Genomic DNA, 27050 nt, shown 5'->3' on the forward strand with positions numbered 1-27050 from the left:
TTGTACGGATGCAAATAACCAACAAGGGGCAGGGGAGCATCCAGTCCAAGTCACGTCCTCACTTTGGGAGAAATGTACCCCTGTGCCGAAGGACACTACAACACAACCCTAGGCACCACTTAAGGCTCCAAAACAGGATGTAGGTAGAACTGAAATGGCCTTAAACACACTGGCCATGAGCAGGCCCTCTGCACAGAGGTGCATTTAACCCTCCAAGTACTGGCATTAGAATCCTGAAAGCTACGGTTATAAAATATGCTACTTAGGTTAGAGAATTAATTTGAACCCACCTTGTTCTGAAGCTTCTTACAATATTACTATTTCTGGTATCTGTCCTAGGACTGCCTTCTGAGCTTTGGAAGCTCAGCAGGGTGTGTATTAGATGCAAACAGCAGCCCATGTGTGGGTTAGGCAATGACCCAGGGATCTTCTTTGTGAAAAAGGAACTGAAGTTGAGGGTTTAAAATAGTGCAGCAAGTGATATACATAGCAAGATCAAGCTGAGGTTGGAAAATGGATCGTGTATCTTTAACCCACAGAAGTAGAAACCTTTTTTTTTTTTGCTAGTTAACAATGGAAACTTTTTTTTTTTTTTTTTAGTGTTTCCCTCCCGCGGTCCTGCCAAGCAATAGAAAGGAAAGGAAAAAAAAAAAAAAAAGAAGAAGAAAAAAATGAAACTTGTTCCGCTGAGTTCAACCCCAGACAGGCTCACAACTTCCTTCCTGCCTTCCTACTCCCCGCCCCTCCTCGCTCGCCCGCTCGCTCGCTTTTAATCGCACATTGAACAAACATTCAAGAAACTGCAAAGCTGAAAGGGACAAGGCTGATCGCGCGGTTGGCGGGGAAAGGATCATCAATTAGCAAAACAACAGACCGGTGAAGGCAAGCCCCCACGAGGCAACAAAAAAGAAACTAGCCCATTTTTTAAAACCCCTCTCCTATAGAATATAGACGGCTACATTTTAAAATCCTGATCTGGATGAGGAAATGATTTCTGGAGCATTTTGTGTGGGTCTCAGTTCCTGCGGGTGTTTCAAGGGGATGTGAACTAACAGGACTGTGAAGTCTGCATGAGTCCCTGATCTACCAGGTAAGGGTGGACTGTTTAATTCGATTTTTTCCCCTTGGCTTTCTCTCGATTAAGCGGATTTTTCTTTATCTGGGAAGAACAGCAGGGCAGGGGGGTTGGATCATGGAAAAAAAAAAGTCGCACACGTTTCACAATGTTTCTCAAACGTGCCTCCATGCAAATGCCATTTCAAGCTGCCTTCTCCACTCTTTAGTGAGTAACTGTAGTATTTTCACCCCCTGGCATTAGCTCGTGTATTATGCTGCAGGCAGGAGCAAAATACCTGCCTTTTCGGGCAAGCGGAGCGGTAGCAGCAAATGCCTGTTTGAAAAGATGGTGGTGGCAAAAGGCAGTTAGATCATTTTCTGTGAAACCTGTGAACTGGTTACAAGAAAAATACAGATAGGCTCGTGTGCGCTCCGGAGTTCTCTCCAGGGAGGAGAAAGCAAGCTGTCAGCAAAACCACTCAGCCGTCCGCCTTACAGTGCATCTCCGGCCAGGAGTTGAGTATGAAAGGCTCTCGGTTTGCTCTCCCACTACAGAGCAGGATAGGGGCGTTCAAATGTATTTCTCCTGAACGCTCCGAGAGAGATGGGCATGTACACACACACGATATCTGCACACACCTGGACACTCACCCGTTTGCACATTGTCACAACGTGAGCCAGTGCGAGCAGCAGGCTGTAATTCTAGAGATGCATAGGCACCTGTATACCCCGCTGTACACGCACACCGCTGCAAATTATACCCCGGAGCGAATAGATGCCTTTTAATTAATATTAATACGCAAGACAAAGGCATTTAGCAGATAGAGTCACAAGGACACACAGAAATATACATGGACATACAGTTGCACACAGTACATTTACATCTACAGCTTGCGTATGCACACGTGCGTATAAATAAACATTGACACTTACACACAACACACTCATGCATATCTTTCATACATAGAATTCAAATGCTCCAAAGGGAAAAGAAGGCCGTAATTCTAGCTATACATACAAACATACATGTACAAAGAGAGGCACCAAGCTAATATAAACAGATGAAGACACATGGACAGAGGGTCACCCACGCAGGAAGAATCAGATACACACAAAAGCACACAAAAGCACACAGAGCTGCAGCACACACCCATCCAGATGTCTATACAGGGAACACAAACTAGACATGCGTGCCCAAGAGTATATGTAAGACTAATTCAAGAGATGCATACACAATCTTATACCACACAGTGGGGACAGACACAGGGTAAACACATCAAGATCTAACATACATGAAACTGCACAAAGCCATGCAGATGCACACAAACACAGAGAGCCAACAGCAGACATAGATGCATAGTAAACAAAACCACACAAAGGCATATAGACCTATCCACACTTACACTGAAAAGAAACACATTCTCTAAGGAGAACCTAATTTGATCTTCATGTCATACGGGGACAGACATATACACACATACCCACAGCATAGACAAAGAGGCACACCAGTACTTACGCATATTTAAGCCAAAATCTTTTAGTCAAAACTTGAAAATTGTTATTTAGAAATTCTCTTGTGGTGCTGTATGGGAGTTGTAGTTTGAGTGCTTCATGCCCCCATTCTCTTCTATAGGCTGGGCTCCTTGGCCAGGCTGCGCCTCCCCTGAGACACAATAGTTTGCCCACTTGCTGAGCCAGTCCATCCTGAGAGATGTAGTGTGGATGGAGAGGGAGCCAAGAGGAGATAGGAGCCATGAGGCAGGTGAACTACAAGAAGTGTGTGTTTTTAACAAAAAGTTGAATTTTTCCACAGAAAGCAGACATTTCTGTGACAGATTTTGTTTAGTTGAAGTTCCAGTTTTCCATTGAAAATCAGTTTTGACAGAAGAATTTTGATCAGCTAATGTGAATAGATGTAGCGTACACACAAATGCAGATAACACATGCACAAGGCAGTAGAAATACACAGGCAGAAGTTGTACAGAGTCAGCCAGAAACCCCTCCAAACAATGAAGTAGACAGGAACAGATGTAACCAGATGAAGAGACATACAAATACACACCTGAAGTAGTATACATAGGTATATTTGGCATACTCCATGCCTTGCAGAGAGACACACCTAACACACACAAAGCTACAGATATGCACAGGGACTGAGCAAATAGACACACGTGGGGATACACTCAGATAGAGTGAGACACACATACACAGTAAGTGGATTCAGGCCCTGAGGCATACACACACACAGAGGCAGTAGATACATATGTACATAATCGACTCCTAGCACACGGAGGGCCACAGCAAAGCACACCACACCACAGTCACTTACCCTTGCTCACGGGCCGAGTCTGTGCCTTGTCCCATTCCCATAGCGCTGTTGCTCCAGGCTCATGGCTCTCTCTCTCTCCTCTCCAGCTGATTTGTTTATGGAGCTTTGGGCAAGGGCCAGGCCAGCTCCTCTGCCCCCCTGCGGCTTCCCAGGCGATGGTGCTGCCCCCGGCCCAGGGAGGACCCCGGCTGCCCGGCAGAGGCTGACCCAGGAGGAGAAGGAGGAGGCGGCTTCCCCCGCGAGCGCCCGGGCTCAGTACTATGGCTGTGTACTGCTATGCGCTCAATAGCCTGGTGATGATGAATAGCAGCAACGAGGTGAAGAGCGGCGGTAGCCGGAGCAAGACGCCTCCCCCCTTGGGGCAGGTGCTGCAGGTCCCGGAGCGGCACGGCAGCTGCTGCCCGCTGGCCACGCTCAGCCCGGGCGCTGGGAGCCCCAGCTGCCCCCGGAGGAGCTCGGCCTTCCTCTTTCCCCAGGGGGAGCAGCCGCCGCCAGAGGAGCCGGGGAGCGCCGGGACTCCCGGGGGCGGCAGGCTGCCCAGCAGCCCGAGCTGGCTGGGAAGGGAAGAGCTGGCGCGGCCCCGCCAGCGGGAGCTGCAGAACGTGCAGGTGAACCAGAGAGTGGGGCTCTTCGAGGCGCACATCCAGGCGCACAGCTCCGCCACCCTGCACCTCAAGAGCCCGCGGCTGGGCAGGAGATCGCCGTCCCCCATCCCGCCCCGCCGCAGCCGGCCCCCCGGCGGAGCCCCACAGGAAGCGCCCAGGAAGGAGGAGGACAAGGACCCGAGAAGCCCCTTTCCCTGGCCGGAGGTGGAGAGGGGGATTTGGGGCCGCGTAGCGCAGGATCCCGGAGAGATGGAGAGGGGGCATGAGCCCACCAGAGCGCAGGTTTCCGGAGAGACGGAGAGGGGGGGTGGGCTCTGTGGGGCGCAGATTGCCAGGGAGACGGAGAGGGGGAGCAGCACTCTTGGAGCACGTTGTACAGAGGAGATGGAGAGGGGCGGTGGGGTGCCCAGGGCGCTGGGAGCGGAGGAGACGGAAAAGAGGAGCGGGTCCTGCGAACAGGAGGGACCGGAGGAGAGGGGGAAGTGGAGAGGATCCTGCCAACAGGAGGGACCAGAGGAGAGGGGGAAGTGGAGCGGGTCCTCTAGGGCACAGAACTCAGAAGTGATGGAGAGGGGGAGCAGTGGAGCGCAGAACTCAGAAGTGATGGAGAGCAGGAAGAGGGTTCACACAGCGCAGGGCTCGGAAGAATTGGAGAGGAGGAGCGAGTCCAGTGGAGCGCAGAGCTCAGGGGTGTTGGAGCCAGGAGCGGGGACCCACAGCATGCAGGGCTCTGGGATGATGAAGCCAGGAGCTGGGACCCACAGCACACAGGGCTCTGGGGTGATGGAGCAAGGAGTTGGGACCCACAGCACGCAGGGCTCAGGGGTGATGGAGCGAGGAGAGGGGACCCACAGCGCGCAGGGCTCAGGGATCATGGAGCAGGACAGAGTGTCCCTAGAAACTCAGGGTTCTGCATCAACAGAGGAGGGGAGCAAGAACTGTGGATCAAGGGGCTTGGACACTTCAACTGCCCCGGAGCAAGGGAGGGGTGAAGAGCAGCATTGCCCCCCCAGGACTGGCTGCTGGGAGGAGCTCAGGAGTCTGCTGGCCTGGGCTGGCTCTGCGGAGGAGCTGCGCCCAGTGCCTGGGAGCTCCTTGGGAGCAGTGGATCAAGCCTGTGCCCGGCTGCAGCAGGACCACCCTGGAGACCATCAGCTGCTGGTGACAGTGGCATCCACAGAACAAAAGGGGAAACCCCTGGGGGAGGGCTGCTGCGGAAGCAGCATCCCTGCTGTCATCATTACTGACCTAGGGGGTCAGGAGGAGGAGGCCGGGGAGAGCCCCCAAGTGAACGTGCCCATCAGGAAGCTGTCTTCCTCTTCGGCGTCTTCCACTGGTTTCTCCTCATCCTGGGAAGAGTCCGAGGAGGACATCTCCAGCGACCCCGAGCGCACCTTGGATCAGGCCCCGCCCTTCCTGCAGACCCTGGACCAGCACAAACCCAGAGTGGTAAGTCCAGCCCAAAGCAGCTTCCCCGGGGTTGTGGTCCCCAGTGTTGGCTCTAGTACTGGTACCCCAGACTCCACCATGGCTCCTTCTCTCAATGCTGGGCCTGGGACCAGGGCCAGCCTTCCTAACCGTAGCCCACCCACTAGCTTCTCCTGTGTCCTCGCTCCCCCATCCTAGAACTTGGCTGCTCACCATGCCAGACTGCGTTAGGCTGCGGACAGGTAAATGACAGGCAGGGCCCACTGACTGGGGTAGCTGAGGTCTGGTAAATGGATACTGTTGCCCCAGATCCTTTGGGAACCACTCTTCTAATGCATCATCACCCTGGCAATTATCGTAAAAGACCTGCCAGTTGCCCTTCTTTATCTCAACTGGGGTGCTGCCTCATTAGCCATCATTATTAACCACAAAGCCTGTGTGCTTATTAAACTCTGAAGATAGACAAAGCCAGAGTCAAACTCTTTCTGTCCTGGCTGAGATTATATTGATTGGTAGGTGTTTAGAAGATGCTTGCAGTCATTTAAGAGAAACTTTCTCTTTCTCTCTCTCTCTCTCTCTCTCTCACACACACACACAAAACCCATCACTGGTAACAGTATGTTGATGGTCATCAACTGCTTTTAGGAGAGATCTTGCACAACCCAATGGAATGCCCAGTCCTGTAGTACTTAGGCAAAACTCCTAACCAAGGACTGCAAGCCTGGTTGCAGAGAATTTACGTAGAACTATTTATTATTCTTTTAATTTCAGACTATGATGTGGTTCTTCTCACCGGCACCAGTTTTACACTAGTGTAACTTCAATGGCTTTTGAGGAGTTTGCCCTGATTCACTTGCACATTTCCTCTTCAGAATTTCTATCTATCTATCTATTTATCTATCTATCCATCCTGCTGCCCACCAATGTGGCATTTGCACACCTTTCACGTAAAGTGAATAGCAATAATGAAATCTCTAATACATTTCATGGACTCTCTGGCATGTCTCCATTTTTGGAGTAAAAACTTTGCTCAGAGTAGCATTTAACATTTGTTATTAATTTATTTTATATATTTATTTGAGGTTGGTTTATTTTGGGGTTTATTTGGTTGGTTTGGGGTTGCTTGGGATTTTTTGGGTAAGGGGGAGGTGCGAGTGTTGTGAGTGTCATTCTTGCGAGGGTGGAAAGGTCTTTTCAAAGAGGAAGGTTTTGCAGCATTTCCTAAAGATGGTCAGACTCTGGATTCACCTGATCTTCTCTAAAAGATTGTTGGATCCTCTGGACAAAGCATGCTTTTTCCTTAGCTCTCACATGCTTCGTGAGGTGCTTTGTGAGGTGAATTGTCCCAGAGGAGCAACGTCACAGTGTTTCAGAGATCGAAATTTGGTCTTTAATGTAGCTGGGACTTGATCCACTAATTGCTTTAACATTTAGGACCAAAGCCTTTAAACTGTCAAATCCTGAAAGCGCCCACAACTCTCATGAACTCTAATGGGAGATGTGAGGGCTCTCTAACTCTAATGCGAGATCTGGAGCATTCCTCATGATTCGGTCCATTATGTTTAAACAGCCTTAGGCATATGGTAGTGAAACTCCTGTTGACGGCAGTGGTATGAGTACAGTAGAACATAAACTGAATAGAAGGATCAAGCCCTCAAAAAAGGATACTATGTGGTTTGTGAACAACTATCAGGCTGAAACATAAATGAAAAACACCTTTTTTTGGCTGCTTTTTTCTTCTCATAGCAAGGATCCAGGCCCAATTCTGTGGAGGGCAGAGAAGCAGCTGGGCAGAAACACTGTTGGCAAATGCTGTAACTCTTAATGTTTTCAAATAGTTTGACATATTTAGATCCTTTAATCACTCTCTGGGCTCCTTGTTTTGTGATATTCCTCTAGCTGACAAATTTTTGTTCTGTGCATATTAGTTTTAGTAATCATTGTCCATCACTGACAACTGTGATCAGCAATAAGTCCTGCTGAACCTGTGCTGCAGACAGTTGAGTGCTAGTGTGAACGGGACAAAACCAGCTTCCTTGAGTCTCAAAACTAATTTCTGTGCAAAAGTGGCAAAAAAAGCTTTGTTTCATCCTTACTTGTGGACAAGTGGTTTTCTAAGCTGTTTCAGCAGGACTCACTGCTGACAATGGGTCTGATTCAAAGCTCTTTGAAGTCAATGGAAAGACCCCTATTGACTTCAGCGGACTTTGGTCAGGCCCAGTGGTCTAGCAGTGAGTTTGCTAGCATAGGTAAGATTAATTTGTATTATCAAAGGGTCAGATTCTGATCTAAATCTGGTGGAACACCAGAGTAACTCGATTGACTTCAGTGGGATTACTCCACTCTAAGTGAGACCAGAATCTGGCCCAAAGAGTCTCCTGAAAATCTGGGGGAGGTTAGCCAGCATTTCTTTTTGCTTGGCTAATCCCCATAATAGTTGCTGGGTTGCAGCCTCCGTGGGGATTCCCTACTATAGCATGAAGTTCCACTGTGGCTTTGATCCCCTGCTTTGCCATTTATAGTGAACTTCTCACCAGGATTATGAGCAAATGTCTGGTAATCCGGTGTTGTTTTGTGCAGATCCTTGATTAACTAAACATGCCCAACCCCCAACTCTGTGTTCGCACTGCAAACATTTGAGAATCCATAATGACAACAGAAAAGGGCCACTTGAATGGTCTCTGGTTGTACACACATTTGTTTTCATGGGTTTACCAATTTCTATTCGACAAAGTGTAACTGTCTGGAAATGAAATATACAGCAAAGGAACATGCATAAGGAATTCCGACTACAGATGATACTAACATTTTTCTGACAAGATAAACCCTGGTGGCCAAATCCTCAGCTGATGTAAATCAGTTGAGCTCATCAGTGGCATTGTGTTGAATTATACCAGCTGGGCCTGAGTATGTGCATCTGCAATTAGTGATATTTGTGTGGGTGGGAAAGGTTACAGCACCTGAAAAGGAGGTAGCAATGAGCAACCGGAAAGTGGTTCTCACTGGAGGTATGTTCGGGGGTTGTATGCTTCATGCTGGGTGTTTACAGATTCAGTAAACAACAGGCTCACTTCTGCCCTTCCTTTCTGGTGTCTATCTGGCTAGAAAAGCTATCTGGGATGTCCGGCTGTCTATTGTTGTTCCTCTTTGTGTTCTTTGTATGGTGGGGCAGGCAACTTCCTTCAGCTGGACTTCAGAACTCATCCTGTGTTGATGTTGCAGATATGCTGCTGTCTAAGTGTATTTTGCAATCTCCACTATCAGGCCAGCTAATCAGACAATAATCCTGCGAATGATTGGGAACATTAAGTTTTTTAGCATGAAGAATGTGGATAGGTTAGCCACCTCCTTTAGAGACACAACACATTTAGGAATGATATTTTCTGTATAACTCTATAGTTAGGTACCTCCACAGATCTCTTTGCCACTCCCCCCCCCCCCCGCCCAACTGATGAGGAGAGACCTACCTCTCCTGTTTCAGTCTACTCAGTAAACTGCCTGTATGTAAAATGCAGTGGGGCCCTGCAGGATGAATGGTGTTAGAGAAGATTGAGATAGAAAATATTATTAAGGAGTGTGTTAGTGATTCTCAGTGAAATGACAATAAGCAAATTAGACCTTTTTTTATAGTAACTCCTCCCAAGGTTTAAATAAAGTGTAAACTGTGCGCGGGTTTCAGGCACTGTGGTTTTTACTGGGCTGCAGATAGTTGCTTGGGGGAAACCCCACCCCCATTTGTGCCAGCTTGCAAGGCTCGAAAGGCAGCAGAGTGATTGCACTTCTTAAGCAATGTAGGAGGAAGACCCTGTCCAGGGGAATCTGAAACCCAGTGTGCTCCACAGAGTTTCTGGGCCGGCAGTGCGACTGTGGGCAGGCTGGGGAAGGAGAGGGAGTGTGGCCAGTGGGTCCACATGACCTGCAACCCAGCTGCTACTCCAGTCTGGGGGTTGCCTAGCAGCCACCCCATAGACATGCCAGTGCTTTGCATATTGGGAAGGATTCCTTTCTTTTGTCACATAGGCTCTTTGCTTAGGAGGTGGGGAGAGGGGCTTACTATCCCAGCAGCTGTGCCCATTCAACTCCCCATTGGAGACAATGCAGCTGCACAGATACAGCAGAGTGGATGATCAGACCCCTGCAGAGGATTTCACCCTCATTAGGCACCTGATCCTCCTGTCACAGGGTAGATGTAACTCCCATTGCCTTCAGTGGAGAATATGGCCCTGCACGTGTTTCTTTCCGACAGGAGCCCTATTCTCCTGCCACAGGATCTGAGTATCTCCTGCTGCAGTCAGTGGAATTACTCATGTCTTGCAGCAGGTGACCTGGCCCCCTTAGCTGGTTAATTCTCCACTCTGACTCTTAAGCAAAAGACTGGTGCAACGTGTTATTGCTTACTATCTGATCACTATGGTGAGTCGCTGCTATCCAAGCAAAATCCTTGATTCCTCAATAACTCAGCAGCCGGAGAGAAGCAACACTTAGTTTGTCAGAACATCCTGTAACTATTTCCCTTAAGAAAACAAAGGCTTTAAACCCACCCCCCACCCCTCCCAGAAAAAGTAGCATAAGATGCCCTTAAGCCAGAGGTGGGCAAACTACGGCCCGCGGGCCACATCGGGACCATCCTGTCTGGCTCCTGAGCTCCTGGCCCGGGAGGCTAGTTCCCGGCCCCTCCCCTGCTATCCTCCCTCCCCTGCAGCCTCAGCTCACTGCTTCGCTGGTGCAATGCTCTGGGCAGTGGGGCTGCGAGCTCCTGGGGCAGTGCAGCTGCAGAGCCTGGCCTGACCCGGTGCTCTGTGCTGTGCGGTGCGGCTGCCTGTCCTGGTGCAGCCACGCCGCCAGCCACCAGTGCTCCAGGCAGTGTGGTAAGGGGGTGGGGGGGGAGGTTGGATAAGAGGGCAGGGGAGTTCGGGGGGGTGGTCAGGGGGCGGGGGTGTGGATAGGGGTCGGGGCGGTCAGAGGGTGGGGAATAGGTGATTGAATGGGAGCAGGGGTCCCGGGGGGCAGTCAGGAAGGAGAGGAGGGGTTGGATGGGGCAGAAGGGGCAGTCAGGGGACAGGGAGTGGGGGGGTGGATGGGGCAGGGGATCCGGGGGGGGGCAGTCAGGAAGGAGGGGGGTTGGATGGGGTAGCAGGGGAACTTAGGGGTGGGGTGACCAGGGGCGGTCAAGGAGAAGGGGTGGTTGGATGGGGTGGGGGGTCTGGGGGAGGTCAGGGGACAGAGGGCAGGGGGCCGTCAGGGAATGGGAGGGTTGGATGGGGCAGAAGTCCTGGGGGGGCTGTCAGTGGGTGGGGGCCGGGCCACGCCTGGCTGTTTGGGGACGCACAGCCTCCCTCAACCGGCCCTCCGTAAAATTTCAGAAACCCGATGCGGCCCTCAGGCCAAAAAGTTTGCCCCCCACTGCCTTAAGCATTCTTCTTCCTAGCCTTCCCCGGCACTAGTGCAGAAACTGAGGGACTCTGAACCCTGAAGTGTTGCAATCACAAAACTTGCAGCAAGTTCAAGAACTCTGGCTCTCTCAACAAGCATCGTGTAATCGCCACTGGCCTAGAAGTATGGAGTTTCCATTAACGTGAGCTAAATAGTGAGAGCTTTTGGAAAGTGCATATGTGATTACTGCAGCAAGGGGAATATATTTATTTGTGTGCCTGACTGGCAGTGACTGTAAAATATTTCTGACATGAGACAATGTAGCTGTGCCAAGCTCCAGCCAGGCACCAGGCAGACCCCTTGCCTTCTCTCTAGGGTGTTCCAAAGCATTGTCTGACAGAAGCACTCCTGATTTGCTCCCATAAAATAAATCAATCAAATTCCATGTTTTCATTCCCATCCGATATGTCATTTTAATGAGGAAGTAGCTGTGTAATAGCAAGTATTTCCTCACAGGGCTTGCTGGGGATGATGCTATGCAGAGCCCCCTGCCACACGGTTCCCATCTGGCCTTGTTCTCTCACCCTGCATACCCCCAAATGCATTGTGGTGCGGTGGAAGCGCTTCTATAAGAAGGTGGATGATACCATTTTGGCTCCCTTCTCTTCAGCAGTTTTTGAGCCAGTGGAGGAGGATTTTTACTGCATTCACCTCCCTCCATGTCCTATAGCATAGGGATTATATGGCACATATTACACCCTTTTATTATAGGCATGTGTTTACCAGCACATTCATTCACTCTGGTGGTTTTGAGCAATTCCAGGCTGAAAACATTCATAAAAGAAAGCTGGGGAGGTTTCCAAGATCTCTTTATTTGGGATTCGAATTCTGTGTTGCACAGTTTTGTGACCCCTGGTGCCCGAAGGATGATTAGGAACCAGCTTTTCAAAACAGTCCACTCATTTTGGGTGCCCAGCTTGACACACTGCAGGCCAGCCACCCACATATCCCACTGATGCCTGTTGGAGTTGTAGGTACCTAGCATCTGTGAAATGACTCAGATTGGATACCCCAACATTTAAGCTCACTAAATTTGTGGAGACTTTTCACAGTTTTGTCTACATCTTTACAGAACCATAAAGTGATTAAAAACAACCAAACTGCAGCCAGGACCTGTGTCATGTTTTCCATGTTATTTCTATAACAAGTTAGGACAGATTTACATGAAAAGATAGCATGAGCTCAGCACTCACTTTCAATCATTGCGTGGCACTTCTTGAGTATGTTGGCACCTATTTCTGGTATTAAAGCTCACTTCAGCTAAGATTAGTCGTGTACGATAATTAGAGCTCACTTTTTATCCATACCAGTAAGTGAACTGGTTATTACTGAATAACTGAAGTTATTCTATCTGTTTTTATTAGATGGAACCCAGCTAAAGCTTCCTAAGAAATATGTTAATATTTAATAAACACTGCAAAAATAAAATATGGGTGACATTTTCAGAAGTGCCTGAGTGACTTAGGAACCTAATTCCCATTTTCAAAAGTGATCTAAACACTTAGGAAACTAAGCTCTATTGATTTTTAGTGACATTTAGGCTCATAAGTGCCTAAGTCATTTTTGAAAATAGCACTAGGTGCTTTTGAAAATTGTACCCTATGCCAGCCAAATTAGGTAAAAGCACTTTTCTCTCCACAGCCTGCACAGTGGTTACGAGTAATTCAAGAAGCTATTTAAGTATTATGTCCATGAGCTTCAAATGTGGGTGCCTACAGTTAGGTTCTTAAATCTCTATTTAGGCAACTAAATAAGTAGCCTGATTTTCAATAGTGCTGAGCACCCAGCAATTCCTATTGGCTTCAACTGTCCTGCGGGTATTCAGAAACTCTGAAAATTAGGCTCCCAGTGTCAAGTTGGGCACCATAAATGGAGGCACCCCAAATTAGTTTTGAATATGTAGATCCCAACTTCTGTGTACCTTTTCCCTTCTACAATATGTGTGTGACACTATTTACCTAGCACACAGGGCTGCAGTGTGACTTTAATGGATGTTTGCAAAGCTCTTTGAGATCCTCAGACAAAAGGCTCTAGAAAAGTGCAAGGTACGATTACTGGTGAGCACCAGTGCTTTCTGTCCTCATGTAGTTTTTTGTAGATGTGCACAATTAAAATCTGAAACATCTGAATGTTGTTCAGACTCATGTTATCATTCTTCCTCCGGCTACAAAGGTTATTTTCGATGCTATCATACATTTCTGTTATGAAAGAAAAGAAGATTTTATAGTAAAAACATTTTTTATTATTACACAGGGAAAAGGAGACAGTCTTCTAAAGAAACATTCAGTCCTTTCTTTCAGATCTAAGATTTGTTGCTGATCAAAACACAGAGATGATTTTGGGAGAAGTAGGGGGAGGGATAGCTCAGTGGTTTGAGCATTAGCTTGCTAAAGCTAGGGTAGTGAGTTCAATCCTTGAGGGGGCCATTTAGGGATCTGGGGCAAAAATTGGGGATTGGTCCTGCTTTGAGCAGCGGGTTGGACTAGATGATCTCCTGAGGTCCCTTCCAACCCTGAGATTCTATGTCTGTACTTGCTGCTTGAAACTTCTTTCTTGTAAATAGTACGGTAGTCTGAGTCTGAGGAGCACTACAGAATGGGAACGGCATTAACAATCAGTACGATTGGGGACTTTAAGCAATGGGAAAGCATCCCTTATCTCCCAGAAAAGACAAACATAGTCTCTGGAGTTGGATTTGAAGTATACTTTTAGCTGCTCTCTGCCCTTGAGGTCTAATTTTCAAAGTGTTGAGCACCTACGATTGCCATTGGGTGAAGTCCTGGCCCCACTGAAGCCAATAGAAGTTTTGCCCAGGATTTCACCCCTCGACTTCTGCTGGAGTAGTGGGTGCTCTGGACCTCTTGAAACCAGGCCCTTAGATGTTACCAAACACAGCGGGCCTTATCCGGCAGTCCTTACTGAAGGAAAACTCCCATCAGCCTGAGTGGGTGTGCTTGGCCTGCATAAAAGACTGGCCTATCAGACCCAACAATAACAGGAGTAGCTTGTTGTCAGGACTGCAAAGACCATGTGGCAGCTCTGACTCTCTCACCTTTGCATGGTGTCAGTAATGGGGCAGGTTTTATTAATGGAGTTGCGCAGAGCGGAAGTCAACACAGGATTTGGCCCAGCATCTTCACCTGCCTTAGTAAGCATGAGCTTGCCCCGTCAGCCCCCTCACTTGGCCGTTTTCCTGAGAATTCAGATTCAGAAAACCTGAACTGTTTGCCCTGCCTTTGTCCTTGCTTAGACAATGCATATGCAGGAAGACATAACAGAACCAAGTAACACGCTTCCCCCACCCCCCAAACTGTTAAAGAGGCACTTGGATACCATGGCAAAGGGGTCGATGCCCACACCAAAAAAGAGACGAGATCAAGGCACTGTGGGAGGAGTCTCCCTCCTTCTACAGTCCTTGTACATGGCTTGGCCATTAGGTGGCCAGAGGAGAATTCCCCCATTGCAAGGAGAGTATAGGACAATCATAGCTGTCTTACAAGGTCCATCCCACAAGCCCTGGCATGGGGGGCTTATTGTGAGTGGGATGGGTTTTACTGGGGTGTCCATTTGGAACCCTATATGGAAATTATAATGTAGTTTCTATCACTGGCAGTTTATATTTAACACACTGTAGAGTGTTCAGACCTGAAGCTGTGTGCCAAGGGGGGGGAGAGACAGGCTGACTTTCCCAGTGATCTGCAGACCAGAAAGATAAATCTGCAATCTCTGTTGGTATGTTTTATGCTGGTGGATTTTGTTAAATTAGAGTCAAAGTTATTGCATCCTAAACCACTCACATTAAATGTTCTTCCATTTTAGCAGCATTCTTTCCAGGCTCAGCTACATTTGTTTTTATCTTCTCTATGGCAATTGATGACCTAAGTCTGAATATGTATAATTCTGCAGGATCTCCTGTTATGTATTTCTTCCACAGCTGTAGCTGAATCAGGACCGTCTAATCCAATGATATGTTGTAATGCCTAATGCTTCCTTTAATAAATTCCAGATTCTAAGAGTTAGCAAAATTTACATATCCCAAGTAATAATTTTAAACAATAATAGGGACAGAGCCTGAATTATGATTGCATCTTTATTTATTCTTTTAATCTTCTCTAGTCTGACCAGAATGGGAAACCTAACAGGATGGATAAATGATAATGAGACAAACAACATAATCTTTTAATAATGTCAAGTGGAAAATCCAATGGCAGGTTGGCATAGAACTTAAATAAGAAATTCCAACTAAATCCTTACTGGGGACAAGTTCAAATGTGCTGAGCAAGGGATGTAATTAGAGACAAGCCCAAATAAGCTCCCCTGATTCACACAACTGTCTGAACTTTGAAACAGTGGACCTGATTTTTCTCTCGCACCAGTTTTATACCATGCCATGCCATGCTATGCCCCTTCTGTAGTCATTAATACCAGTGCAGAGTGAATGCAAGGGGGGTGCTAAATTCTCCCAAATGCAAATGGTAACATTTTACACCTACTGTGCACTCATTTTGCACTGGTGCAAATGACTGCCCAAGGTGCATGTCAATGCTGAATCAGGCTCATAGACATCCATAGAGTTACATCTGATTTACAACAATGGAAGTGACAGTAAAACCAGGCCCTGATTTGGAACCTCAACATGATCTGGTGCTGAATTACAGAGGCAACCCCTACTTTTATAATGGACCAAGCCAAAAAATCCAGCTCCAAGTACCCCTCACCTATGAGTGATGTTCAAAATACATATCTCATATTGCAGCTTGGGACAATCACTGGCTGTCATGACTGTTCATGCATTCAAAGCAAGGCTTGTGGTCACAGTACGAGGAGGTACTAGGGAATGCAATTGCTAGTGTGTTTAAGCAGCTACAGGAAAATTGTTAATTATTATCGCTTCAGCGATGTATTGCCATAGTGCTAAAGGCCCATCATGCTAGGCTTGAGCTGCAGGGACACCCCTTGCTATCAGAGGGCAGGGTGAAGATAAAAAGGAAGAGAACAAATAGAGAAAAGAGATTTCAGAAATTGACTTGCACCTGCCTAAATTATTGTAACATTTTAAAAGCTGCACAATATATGTAAAACCTATGATTTGACAAAACACTGTCAAGTACTTTTTCCCCAGTTCCATTGTTTGTAATTTTCTCCTAGGGACTTGTAAATACAATTTTATTCCCAATCAGTTTTGCCCTCTTTCTACTTGGCAAAGCTTAGGTTTTTTTCGCCTGTGTTTTTAACAGAGCTGAGATGAACCTCACTCATTTGCAAAACTAACAAAGTGAACCTAGTGCTCACAACGCTGCTTTTCAGTTGAGTTAAACACAATTGAAAAGCCTCTTTAGCATGCAATAAGAAGCTAGCAAAAACATCTGAAGCTCTGCTGGCTGGTCTTGTTTTGTGCCTTGTCTACATGGGAAAATTACACTGGCTTATTTATATCTGTTTTTAAGTCAATATAGTTACACAGGTCCAAGCACCTCTATGGACACATCTATTTGGATTTCAGAATGACTTGTTTCAGCCTAGCTTAAACCTGCTCTCAGTTGACTTAGGTCAGGTCTACACAACAGACCTATGTCGGTATAACTACATTGCTCAGGGGTGTGAAAAATCCATACCTTGAGTGACATAGTTATGCCGACCTAACCAACCCCTCCAGTGTAGACAGTGCTATGTCAGCGGGAGAGCTTCTCCTATGAACATAGCTACTGCCTCTTGGGGAGGTGGATTAACTATGCCGACAGGAGAGCTCTCTCCCAGTGTAGGAGTGTCTTCACTTAAGTGCTACAGTGATGCGGCTGCATCGGTACGGCTGCATCGGTACAGCTGCACCGATGCAGCATTTTAAATGTAAACTGCCCACAAACTAAACCAGAAAAAAGTCACGTTTAAACTGCAGTCAGAGGGCTACACAGGGATTGGCCTGGCTTAACTGTATCAATTTATATCAACTCCTTACACTATATTGGTGCATCTTCCCAAGGCCTAATCTAAGGCCATGTCTACACTACAAAATTAAGTCAAGCTAACTTACATTGGCATACAGCCGCCGCAGTAATTACATCACTTGTGCATGTCTACACTTTGCTCCCGTGGCGGTGATGTGCGTCCTCACTTGGGACGCTTGTACTGATTATACTGTCAGTGTGGGGCATTATGGGACGGGTCCTGAAAGCCAGTAACAGTCCGTGTAAGCAACACAGTGTCTACACTGACACTGCTTCGACCTAATTACATTGACCGTGACTCTACGCCGCTCGTGGAGATGGAGTTATGGTGGCGGTGTAGCGAGGCAGTCATGTCAGCAGGAGCGAAATTTAAGTGTAGACCCTTCCATACTTAGGTCAACGTAAGCTGCCGTGCGTTGCCCTAACTCTGGAGTGTAGACCAGACCTGAGGGTATATCTACATTGCAATTGAGGGTATGATTGCAGCTCAGGTAGGCAAACCCACGCTAGCTAGCGCAGCTATCAGTAGAAGCGAAAACATGGCGGCAGAGGCTTCAGTGCAGCCGTGGGTGCATACTGTACCAGAGTCTATGTCACCGCTTCTTCACTGCTATTGTTATTTGAGCTCGCTAGATTCAAGCTAATGCAGGTAGGCCTACCCCAGCTGCAAGCACCCCCGCCCCTTTGCTGTGTAGACATACCCAAAAGGGGGGAGCCAAAAGGGGTTAAGCTAACTTGACTGAGCTAACATGATTGAAAAACACACCCTGTTTGCCAGCCAAGACCGGGCTGGAGGGGTTTAATAGCTTAGCCCTGAGCCAGGCAGCCACTGTGCAGCCTTCTCCCATACATCAGTCTGGAGTTGCCGGTGTACAGACAGCAGTGTCTGAGCTACCTGAGCCCTGGGCTTCTCTGGAGCAGGGCATGGCTCAACTGCCATGAGTTTGGGGACGGGCACAAAAGGGGACTAGGAATAAAAGACCCATTAGACAGACTTATTTTCACTTGAGGGGTGCATGGGCATTTGGAAAGAGCTGTGCAAATAACTGACTTTTTGGTTTGCTGGCCATTCCAAAAAATAAAACCGAAATTGTTTCAAGTCAACATGAAACAATTTTTTAAGAACATTTTTGGAAAACCGAAAAGTTGGAAAAAAAAACCTTTTGGGATAAACTAAATATTTAAAAACAAAATTGAAATATAATTTGAAATGAAAAGTCATTTGGATTGTTTTGTTTGTTTCTTTTTTTGACTGAAACAATTTGGAAAATTCAACATGAGTTTTGGTTCCCCCAAATCTGCATTATTTGCCTCCCTCTCACCCAAAAAAAAAAAGTTTTGGCTGAAAATTTTTGCCTAACTCACCATCTGAACTCGGGTCTTCCAGCGTGCAAGCACGGTGCTCCTTTAAACAAAATGCTCAGTACATGAAAGGTTTAAGGACTGTTCATTGCCCAAACTTTCCCTTCATTTCAGCATATGTCTCCTCTCAACTCTATCCAAACTTAGAAATAAGTGATGTGCTACAGTTCACTTTCCTTTAAGTGCCTCCCACTGGAGCAGTTCTCTCCATCTGAGCCAGTCTCATTATTCAAGATCACAGCAATATTTCATGGAAATGGCACCAAACAGCGCATCTCACAGTGTGTTTACTAAAATCTTTTGGACCTTTGCTGTAATGCTGTTGTGCCCTTCGACAAAGGATGCTACTAAATCTGCACATACCAATTTGAACATTCACCCTAGAGAATTTATCTTTGTCAGTCCCTATATAAAGCTTTTAATGCAAGGATCTCAAAGGCCTGGTCTGCACGCAGAAGTTGCGCCAGTTTAACAAGAAGTGTGAAGTTAAATTGATTTAGCTAAAAAGATACAACTTTGTGTGTAGACACTCTATGCAAGGTAAACTTCTGAAAGCCAGAGTAGAACTACCCACAGAATGAAGAGTAGCCAATGTGGAACCGGCTACTGGAGACAGCAGAGGGATTTCACCAGGTGGCATAGAGCCAGAATAACAGTTTTATGCCAACCTCTCTGTAATTCCCTCAGTCATGTGCCTTCAGGAGAGAGGGCATGGCCAATCACTGCTGTGCTTCTCTTACTCTCAGCTGATGGAATAGCTGTTGGAGTCAGAGGCAGCCCAGAGAGTAAGTCAGAGTAGCCCTAAAGCTTCTCTGATTTATGCCAAAGGCTGGGCCAAGAATAAATGAGAAGCAGAAAGGTAGCATAAAGCCACCTTTGCCTTCCCTCTCAATTTTGCCACTGAGCATATCTTGGCCAGAACTGATAAATTGGGCACCAGATCTTTACAGCAGTTTAAATCTGGATCCAGATCCAAAGTGTGTGATCAGGTATTGAGACCTTGCAGGATCAGCCTCTTGGAAGTGGTTCAGCCTGTTTCTTTACCTGCTAAAAAGTGAGTACAGGCTGTAGGGTTGCCAACCCTCCAGGAATTAAAGATTAATCTTTAATTAAAGATTATGTCATGTGATGAAACCTCCAGGAATATGTCCAGCCAAAATTGGCAATCCTGGTATGGGGTGGGAGTAAAACCCTATCAAATCAGAATGGTTGCATTTACACTCATGTTGCACTGGTGTAAATTACTTCACAAGGTTCCTGGCTGTGGAGAATCAAGCCTCTGGATCTCATTACAAACCTGGGGCCCGATTAAGTTTCCATTGAAGTCAATGGCAACATTTTCAATTACTTCTGTGGGAGCAGGCCCAGGCCCCCTTCCTGCCACCCAATTCCCCTGAGGGGGCTGGTTTTAAATTGAAGATGTATTTGTGGGGCCACAATCTGTATATGCTCTGGAGGCATCAAGGGGCTAGAATGGCTTCTTGGGGAATTTCCCCAGTGTGGGTTGGTGTAGGGCTGATATAGGCAGCTCTGTGCTGCCCTCCTGTGCAGCCCCCTGCAGAGGAAGAAGTTGGAGGCATAACTGGGCGGGAGGGTGGTGTCTGTGTGTTGGGGGAATGGCCAAGCACAAAGTGCTCTGGTTATTCTAGGCTGCAGAGCCTGGAGTTGCCCAGAATTAGAGGTGATGTAGCAGAGCCATGTTTGCACCCCTATCCCCAGTCTCCTGGGCTGTGTCTTCTGTGCTGTGATTCTTAAGAGGGGCAGCACAGAATCTGTCCCCTTGTCTCTGGCCCAGAGTTCGCGACAAACCCTGAGCAAGACAGAGGTGCCTCATGGCAGTGCTGACAAACCCTTATTTAGCTCTAATGGCATGAACAAGGTCTATAGTTTAATCTGAGGTCAACCACACTTTGCTGTGATTCAAACTGAAACCTGTGGTATCAAATGAATAGGAGCAGCAAGGGCTTTACATAACTGGCGTGGCAGCTTCTCTGGAAGGTGCACTGCCGTGGCTCATTTAGAAAAATAACCTAAACTCACGGGGGCCCTGAAATCTGATCTGAAAATCTTCAGAAAGGCCTGAATTTGTAGGGCTAGGCCTGAATTTGTAGGGCTGAGTGGCAGACTTTCACTCCTCCAGAGCTTCACACTAGACTCATTCAACAGATTCAGGAAAGGGGAAACTCAGTGGCAGGCAGCTAGCTGCAACTTCACCATGGCTTGTATAAACTGCATAGGTTCCAGCTACAAAGAAAGAGAGAGAGACATGAGCACACGCATGTGCTATATGAAGAAGTGTCACAGAGCTCTCTCATCACTGCTGCCCTTTCTGCACTACTTGTACGGGTTGGGCTGTTCCCTCACCTGGTGTAAATCACTTGGTGACATCAATGCAGGGAAGGGGATTTATACCAGCTGAGATCTGGCCCCCTAGACTCATCTTTTCAGGGGGATTTGGGCAAATAGAAGAAACAGGAGGCTATTGTGTGGTAATGTTAAGGTTTTAGCAGCAGCCTTTACTTGATATAAATCAGTAAAATAACCCTCTCTGCAGTAATGTACTTGGGACTGTCTCTACTGGGAAAGTTTGTAAGCATTTTTGTGCACCAGTGCAATTTTAATGGTGGGTGCAAGGTATAGTGTGGCCAGGTTGCAGGTGATTTTACACTGCACCCACTACACTACACTAACCCTGCTCTGAATATTTTAAGTATCCTGATAGACTAGCGCAATATTCAGTATGCATCTGTGCATAAACCTCATAGGTGAGCCAGAGCACCAAACAAAGGAACCAATGAAGCAACTGAGAATAGCAGAGTCCAGTAGCATTCTGGCAGTGACCCTAGTGCTGACATGCCTCCATGTTGGTAGTGGGAGGCAATGATGGGCTAGTAAATTGTGCTAGCTCTATGCTATCTCAGGGATCCCATTAAGTGGGAGGAAGGGAACACGCAGGACTGGCCCCTTCATAGGGGTGGATTCTACATTAAAGGGCTGCAGCATAATCAAGGCCAACGTTTTGCCAAGCTTCGTGGCTCAGCCCAGTAACAGCTCTGTAGCTCTCTAGACAGCAGCATTACGATTGCAGTCTTGCCAACCCAAAGTCTTTCAAAAATCACAAGTCAGGCCTAAAAACTCATGAGATTTTAAAAAGAAATAATAATTATGGGGTTCATTTTATTTGTTTTGGGGGTTTTGAGCCTTTAGGTTGGACATAGGGTCACATTTTCAGGCTTTTTATCCATAGCCATGAGGGCCAGAAACTTTGCTTTTTAAAAAAAAATAAAAGCTGAGATTCTCAACTAATCATCTGGGAATTTATGGAAAACACCAAATATAATGAGACTCCTGATTAAATCTCAAGAGTTGGCAACACTACAGTTGAAATGGCTTCTTCTGTCTGCCAAGAATTCCACTGACTGGGGTGAAAGGCCATAAAGCAAGCCACACCTGCCTACTAAGCAGACTTTGCTGACAATAATAAAAACAAACAAGATAAAGAAACCCCCAGCTGCATGCCCCAATGCTCAGTAAAACAGCCTGCCTTCCTGTTGGTACATGCGCCTGGGGGCAGAGATAGTGGAATCAGCCTGACTCTGATAACTATGTGGAACTTACACAACATTATCTCTTGGACAAAATATGGAGATAGGTGGACAAATATGGTTAACAGAAGAACTAGCACCAAACAAATCCTAGACCAAAGGCTAGATGGATTTCAAGTTGATTTTCACATAAAATCTTTAAAATCGAAATCTTTCCTTAAGAACATAAAAATGGCCATATTGGGTCAGACCAATCGTCCACCTAGCCCAATATCCTGTGTTCCGACAGTGGCCAATGCAGGTGCCCCAGAGGGAATGAACAGAACAGGGAAATTATCGAGTGATCCCTCCTCTCTCCGCCAGTCCTAGCTTCTGACAGTCAGAGGCCTAGGGACACCCAGGGCAAGGGGTTGCATTCCCTGACCATTCTGGCTATTAGCCACTTAAGGACCTATACGCCATGAACTTATCTAATTCTTTTTTGAAGCCAGTCATACTTTTGGCCTTCACAACTTTTCCTGGCAACGAGTTCCAGGTTGACTGTGCGTTTTAATGGTGCAATTTTAATGGTGCTACCCAGGGGTGCAAGGTATAGGGTAAACAGAATGAATGTATTTTTACACTGCACCCACTACACTACACTAACTCTGCTCTGAATATGTTTAATATCCTGATAGAATAGCACAGGATTCTCAGTGAGAGAGAGCGAGCAATCTGTGCATAAAACCTCATAGGTGGGCCAGATACTGATAAAGGTGCATTCAGAGCTCTTTGATGCCAGCAGCTACCAGGAGATAGGAAAGCAGCTCTAATTATATTAATCCAAACACAGGAAACCAGCACAGAGGTTGTTGGCCAATATCTCTCCTTGATGCAGATTGCAAGATTTTAGCAAAAATCTTGACTTTCAAACTAAACAATTGCACCTGCACAATGATCTCTGAAGATCAAGCACAGTTTTATTTACAGGCAAGATGAGGCGCTGACAATACTCAGAAAATATCAAGCAGGGTTATCTAAACATCCTATAACTGCCATACAATTTAATGCTACAAAGGCATTGGACAGATTCTTATGGCTCTGTTTTCTAACTGTACTAGAGGACTTTGGATGGTTAAATGGATTGAAATATTTTTTCCACTTGAATTGAAAACCTGTATTGTTTGCCTCTTTCATTAATAATGGATGGGCATACATCCTTGCTACATTCTAAGATAAGGACTTTCTTTCTCCTTTCCTTTTCAATATCTTTCTAGAGCCTCTTGAAATTTTTAGTTGTAATAATCCACAAATCAAAGTAATCAACATTAGGTGTAACACCTTTAAAGTCAATGGACCAAATTATGTTCTCAGGTACACCATCTGTTATGCTGACTTTGACGGATTTGCACTAGTAGAACTATGAAGAAAATCGTACCCATTCTATATTACATGCATGTGTTCTTTTGCAGGTCAGCAGCGCATGGATAGATTAGCACTGCCTAATAAACACAATTAGAACATTTCCAGGATATAAAATTAACTTGGGAAATAAGTTTACTGGATAGTGTCCAAAAATATATGATTGCATAACATTTACCATCTACACTATGCAATGAAATAACTTATTTGGGAATTAAATGGCAAGCCAGTTTAAACAGTTTAGCCGGCTGTAACAAAACACACGTTACAAAACAAATAATGAACACTATTACTAAGTGACAACATTTATTGAGCAGACTGAGGATGTCAGAAGTGAACACTGGCAAATACTAACACTGTGATAACACTTACCATCTTCAAAGCATGGCTGCACAAGCCTTACATGTTAGGTATAATACCCCTGAAAATTCCATACTTCTGAAAATACCTGCTAATCCCTTCCAACCCTCAAAATATACTAAATTTCATACTGGGTAATTAACAGCCTCAAATTTCACACTCAATCTAGAAATATATTGGCTCATATATAGCGTGTGTAGCTCCCTGTAGACTGTAGGGCTGAATCTGAATCTGTCTTCAGATGCATACACAGTTCCTGTTGACCTCGATAGAACAAGCACCCACACCTCTGACTGCCAAATTTGGCCCATGCTCTTTACTGAGCAATCTGTCTTCTGCCACTGAGAGAAGTTGACTCAGAAGACCACAGACTGCAAAGCCTACTGACTGGCTCCCCTGAGTTATATGAACCTCCAACTATCCATGCTTGGGTAACTGGGATTATAGAACATTATTTCACTTCATGTTGAAGCACCGTAATGACATTGGGCCAAATTTATCTCTGGTATAGGTGCACTAAGTACAGAGGGCTTATACCAGGGATGAATATGGCCCAGTGTATGAAAGGCATGAAAATGGAGGGTTAGGTGGGTTGGTTCAGGGTGTTCATGTTAATGAGAAATAGGAAATGTCTCTGAGTTGCCTCGTGCCCAAAACTCGATGCGTTCAGCTGTGGAACAACCTGAACATTAAGGGTATGTTTACATTGCAATTTAACACTCATGTCTTGCCTGTGTCAGCTGACTTGGGCTCACGGTGCTTGGGCTGTGGGGTTGTAAACACGTAGACATGCCCTCTAATAACAAGAAAAAGATAACATCAATAACCAAGAAAAGTATATAAAAATAAATTAAAATATCTTGTTCCTCTATTGATCCAGAAACAGAAAGCAGACTCAGGGGTACGTCTACATAGCAATTAAATACCTGCGGTTGCCTTGGGTCAGCTGACTCAGGCTTGCAGGGCTCAGGCTGAGGGGCTGTAGAATTGCTGTGTATACATTTGGGCTCGGGGTGGAGCCTGAGCTCTGGGGACCCTGTGAGGGGGTGGGTACCAGCTTGTTTCTCTCACCCACAGAAGTTAGTCCAATAAAAGATATTACCTTGCCCACCTTGCTCTTTAAGGTCATGAGTCATTCTTGTGCTAGGCTCCAGCCAATCCACAAGCCTGGAGCTGGGCTAGTACTCGGGGGGGTATAAAGCCTCACAAGACAAACAGCACTTCAGTCTGCTCAGCATCACTTCATGGCGTGGAACTCTCCTCTGCCTGATAGTGATAACAGATTCCACAAACCTTAGCCTGCTCCAGACCAGTTCCTAGTCCTGCTCCAGCCTTCATCTTGCTCCGGCCTTGTTCTCAACCCTACTCTTGCCTTGATCCTACTTTGCTTTGGACTCCTGATTCTGGGTCTGACTCCTGGCTCTAACCACTAGGCATGACCACCCCGTCACTGTTTCTGACACTGAAATCCTTATGTAGTCAAATCTCTCATTAACTTCAGTGGAAATTTTGATTGAATAAAGACTCCCCAGTTTGATCTGTAAAAACCAAATGAGGATTGATGGTTTATGTGATGAGAGCAGATGGCGCCAGTCCAGGTGCTAGTCTGGACAGATGACCACAACACAAAATCCACCATCACAGCTGACATGATTGAGCTGCCTTTGACAGTCTCAGCAGAGAAAGACCAAGGGTGGAGTGGGCTATGAAAACTGAACTATCTCCTTATTCCTAGAGTAATGTCTCTAGTTTGGGGATGAGGTGCCTTGGCAGGGCTGCATAAGGGAAGGTTGCCTGAGATATACTAGAGGAGCTTAGACTTCAGGGCTATCAATCCAGCATCTTTCTTCACCAGTAAATTCACAGACACATTTGTAGACCAGAAATAAGAACTCTCCTCCTTAGCTATTTCCGGTCATTTCAAAATGAAGTTAGAATTCAGCATTTTCTCTCTCTCTTTCTCTCTCTCTCTCTCAACATAATTGCTGAGCTCTCCTGTGGAACAGGAAGTAGTTTGAGAAGCTGTTTGAGTAACCAGTATCATCAGATCAATGGAAAAAAATGGTTTGAGATGGTTTGTAAAAGTGCAGCAGGCTATTTTGAAATTACTGTCGTTTCCTTTTCCCAAACCAGAGCAGGTTTTTTACTGTTAAGGGGGTCTCTATAGTCAAATGGAGCATTGCTTATTGATTGTTTACATGATGTACTTTGGGCCTGATCCAAAGCCCACTGAAGGCACTGAGAGTCTTGCAACTGGATTTTTTCTGGAAAGACTCCCATTGCCATCCATGTGGTTAAATGAGGCCCAGATCAGTTGGTCACTATAGAGGACGAAGGCCCCATGTAATATAACAAAGGTGGGAACATAGCTTTTTGATGGATTCTCTTGTGTCTGTTGTCAATTGCAGTGCTCTAGACTAGAGAACCTAGGTTCACTGGGGCAGGGGGAAAGAGAGGGAGAGATAGAATAGAGAGATGCCATTTTGCTACTAGTAGAGGGATGCAATATAACTGAATTCTTTCCCCCTGTTCTTAATAATGAAGCTGGGGCTGGCCATATACCTTAGTGACACCTGCAGTTGCTTTCATCTTTTACAAGTTGAGAACAGAATGACCCATCCCCTCAGTTCAACTTTTAAATGAAACCAGAAATGTTGAAAGTACCCATCCACCACAGGTTGATTTATTTATTGCGTAGGACTTTGAAAAAAGTATTTGAAATACATCTACTGTCCTTTCTCTGATCATCTTCGCCCTTCACATTCCTTTGTCTATCTCACTCCTTTTTCTCTTTCCCTTCTTTCCATTCCTCCCTCTCCCTGACTCTTTCTCTTTCATCTTTCTTATAGAAATCAGAGATGTTAGAAACCTTTTAGATCCCATCTTGCTCATCACTTGGGGGCTGAACTTTTCTTTACAATGTGTTCTCCAAGGTTTTATCATGTTTGGCTTTAAACATTCATCAACCTTTTTCATGGCTCATCCGTTCAGTTGGTTCCTAGCATCAATGAGCCTTTGGCATTGAATTGTTTTTTGTGGCCCTTTTGTGCACTCCAGAAAGAGTTTCCACTAGAGTTGGTTTGAAAAAAATTGGAAAAAAAAATCCACTGATTTTTTTTTTCCAGTGGAGATTTGAATACACCCAATATTCATCCTAACCTGAAGACTGTTGGCCTAAAACCAAAATGTTTTAGCCTAAAATTGAAGTATTTTGATTTGGAAGTGCTGAGCACAGTGCCACATGGAAGTTGTAGTTTGGGTGCCTCATGATCCCATTCTTCTCTATAACCTGGGATCCCTGGTCAGACTACATCTCCCATGATACACTATGGTCTCCCCTCTTGGTACTAGGAGGCGTGTAGAGCAGAATTGGGAACTACAACTACAACTCCTATATGGCACCACAGCAGTATTTCTAGATTGAAATATTTCAGTTTTCAGGTGTTTGTTTTTTCAATAAAAAAAGCAAAATTTTCAGTGGAAAGCAGACACAGCACACACACATTTTAGTTAATAACCCAATTTTCTGTCAAAAAACAGTTTCAATGGACATTTTTTGACCAGCTGTACTTGCCACCTTTTATTG

At 46.0% G+C, this 27050-nt stretch overlaps 1 protein-coding gene across 1 annotated transcript in view; it reads left to right on the forward strand.

The window, feature by feature from the left end:
• The first annotated feature begins 645 nt into the window (after positions 1 to 645).
• The window catches only part of ITPKB (inositol-trisphosphate 3-kinase B), a 104589-nt gene continuing 78184 nt past the window's right edge, over positions 646 to 27050 (forward strand). The window contains exons 1-2 of the mRNA XM_077813669.1: positions 646 to 1090; positions 3472 to 5439. Of these exons, the coding sequence (XP_077669795.1) occupies positions 3646 to 5439 (1794 nt within the window). The 5' untranslated portion in view covers positions 646 to 1090; positions 3472 to 3645. The remainder of the gene's footprint in view (positions 1091 to 3471; positions 5440 to 27050) is intronic.

The sequence above is a fragment of the Eretmochelys imbricata genome, chromosome 3, assembly GCF_965152235.1.
Source record: "Eretmochelys imbricata isolate rEreImb1 chromosome 3, rEreImb1.hap1, whole genome shotgun sequence".
Classification (NCBI taxonomy): domain Eukaryota; kingdom Metazoa; phylum Chordata; order Testudines; family Cheloniidae; genus Eretmochelys; species Eretmochelys imbricata.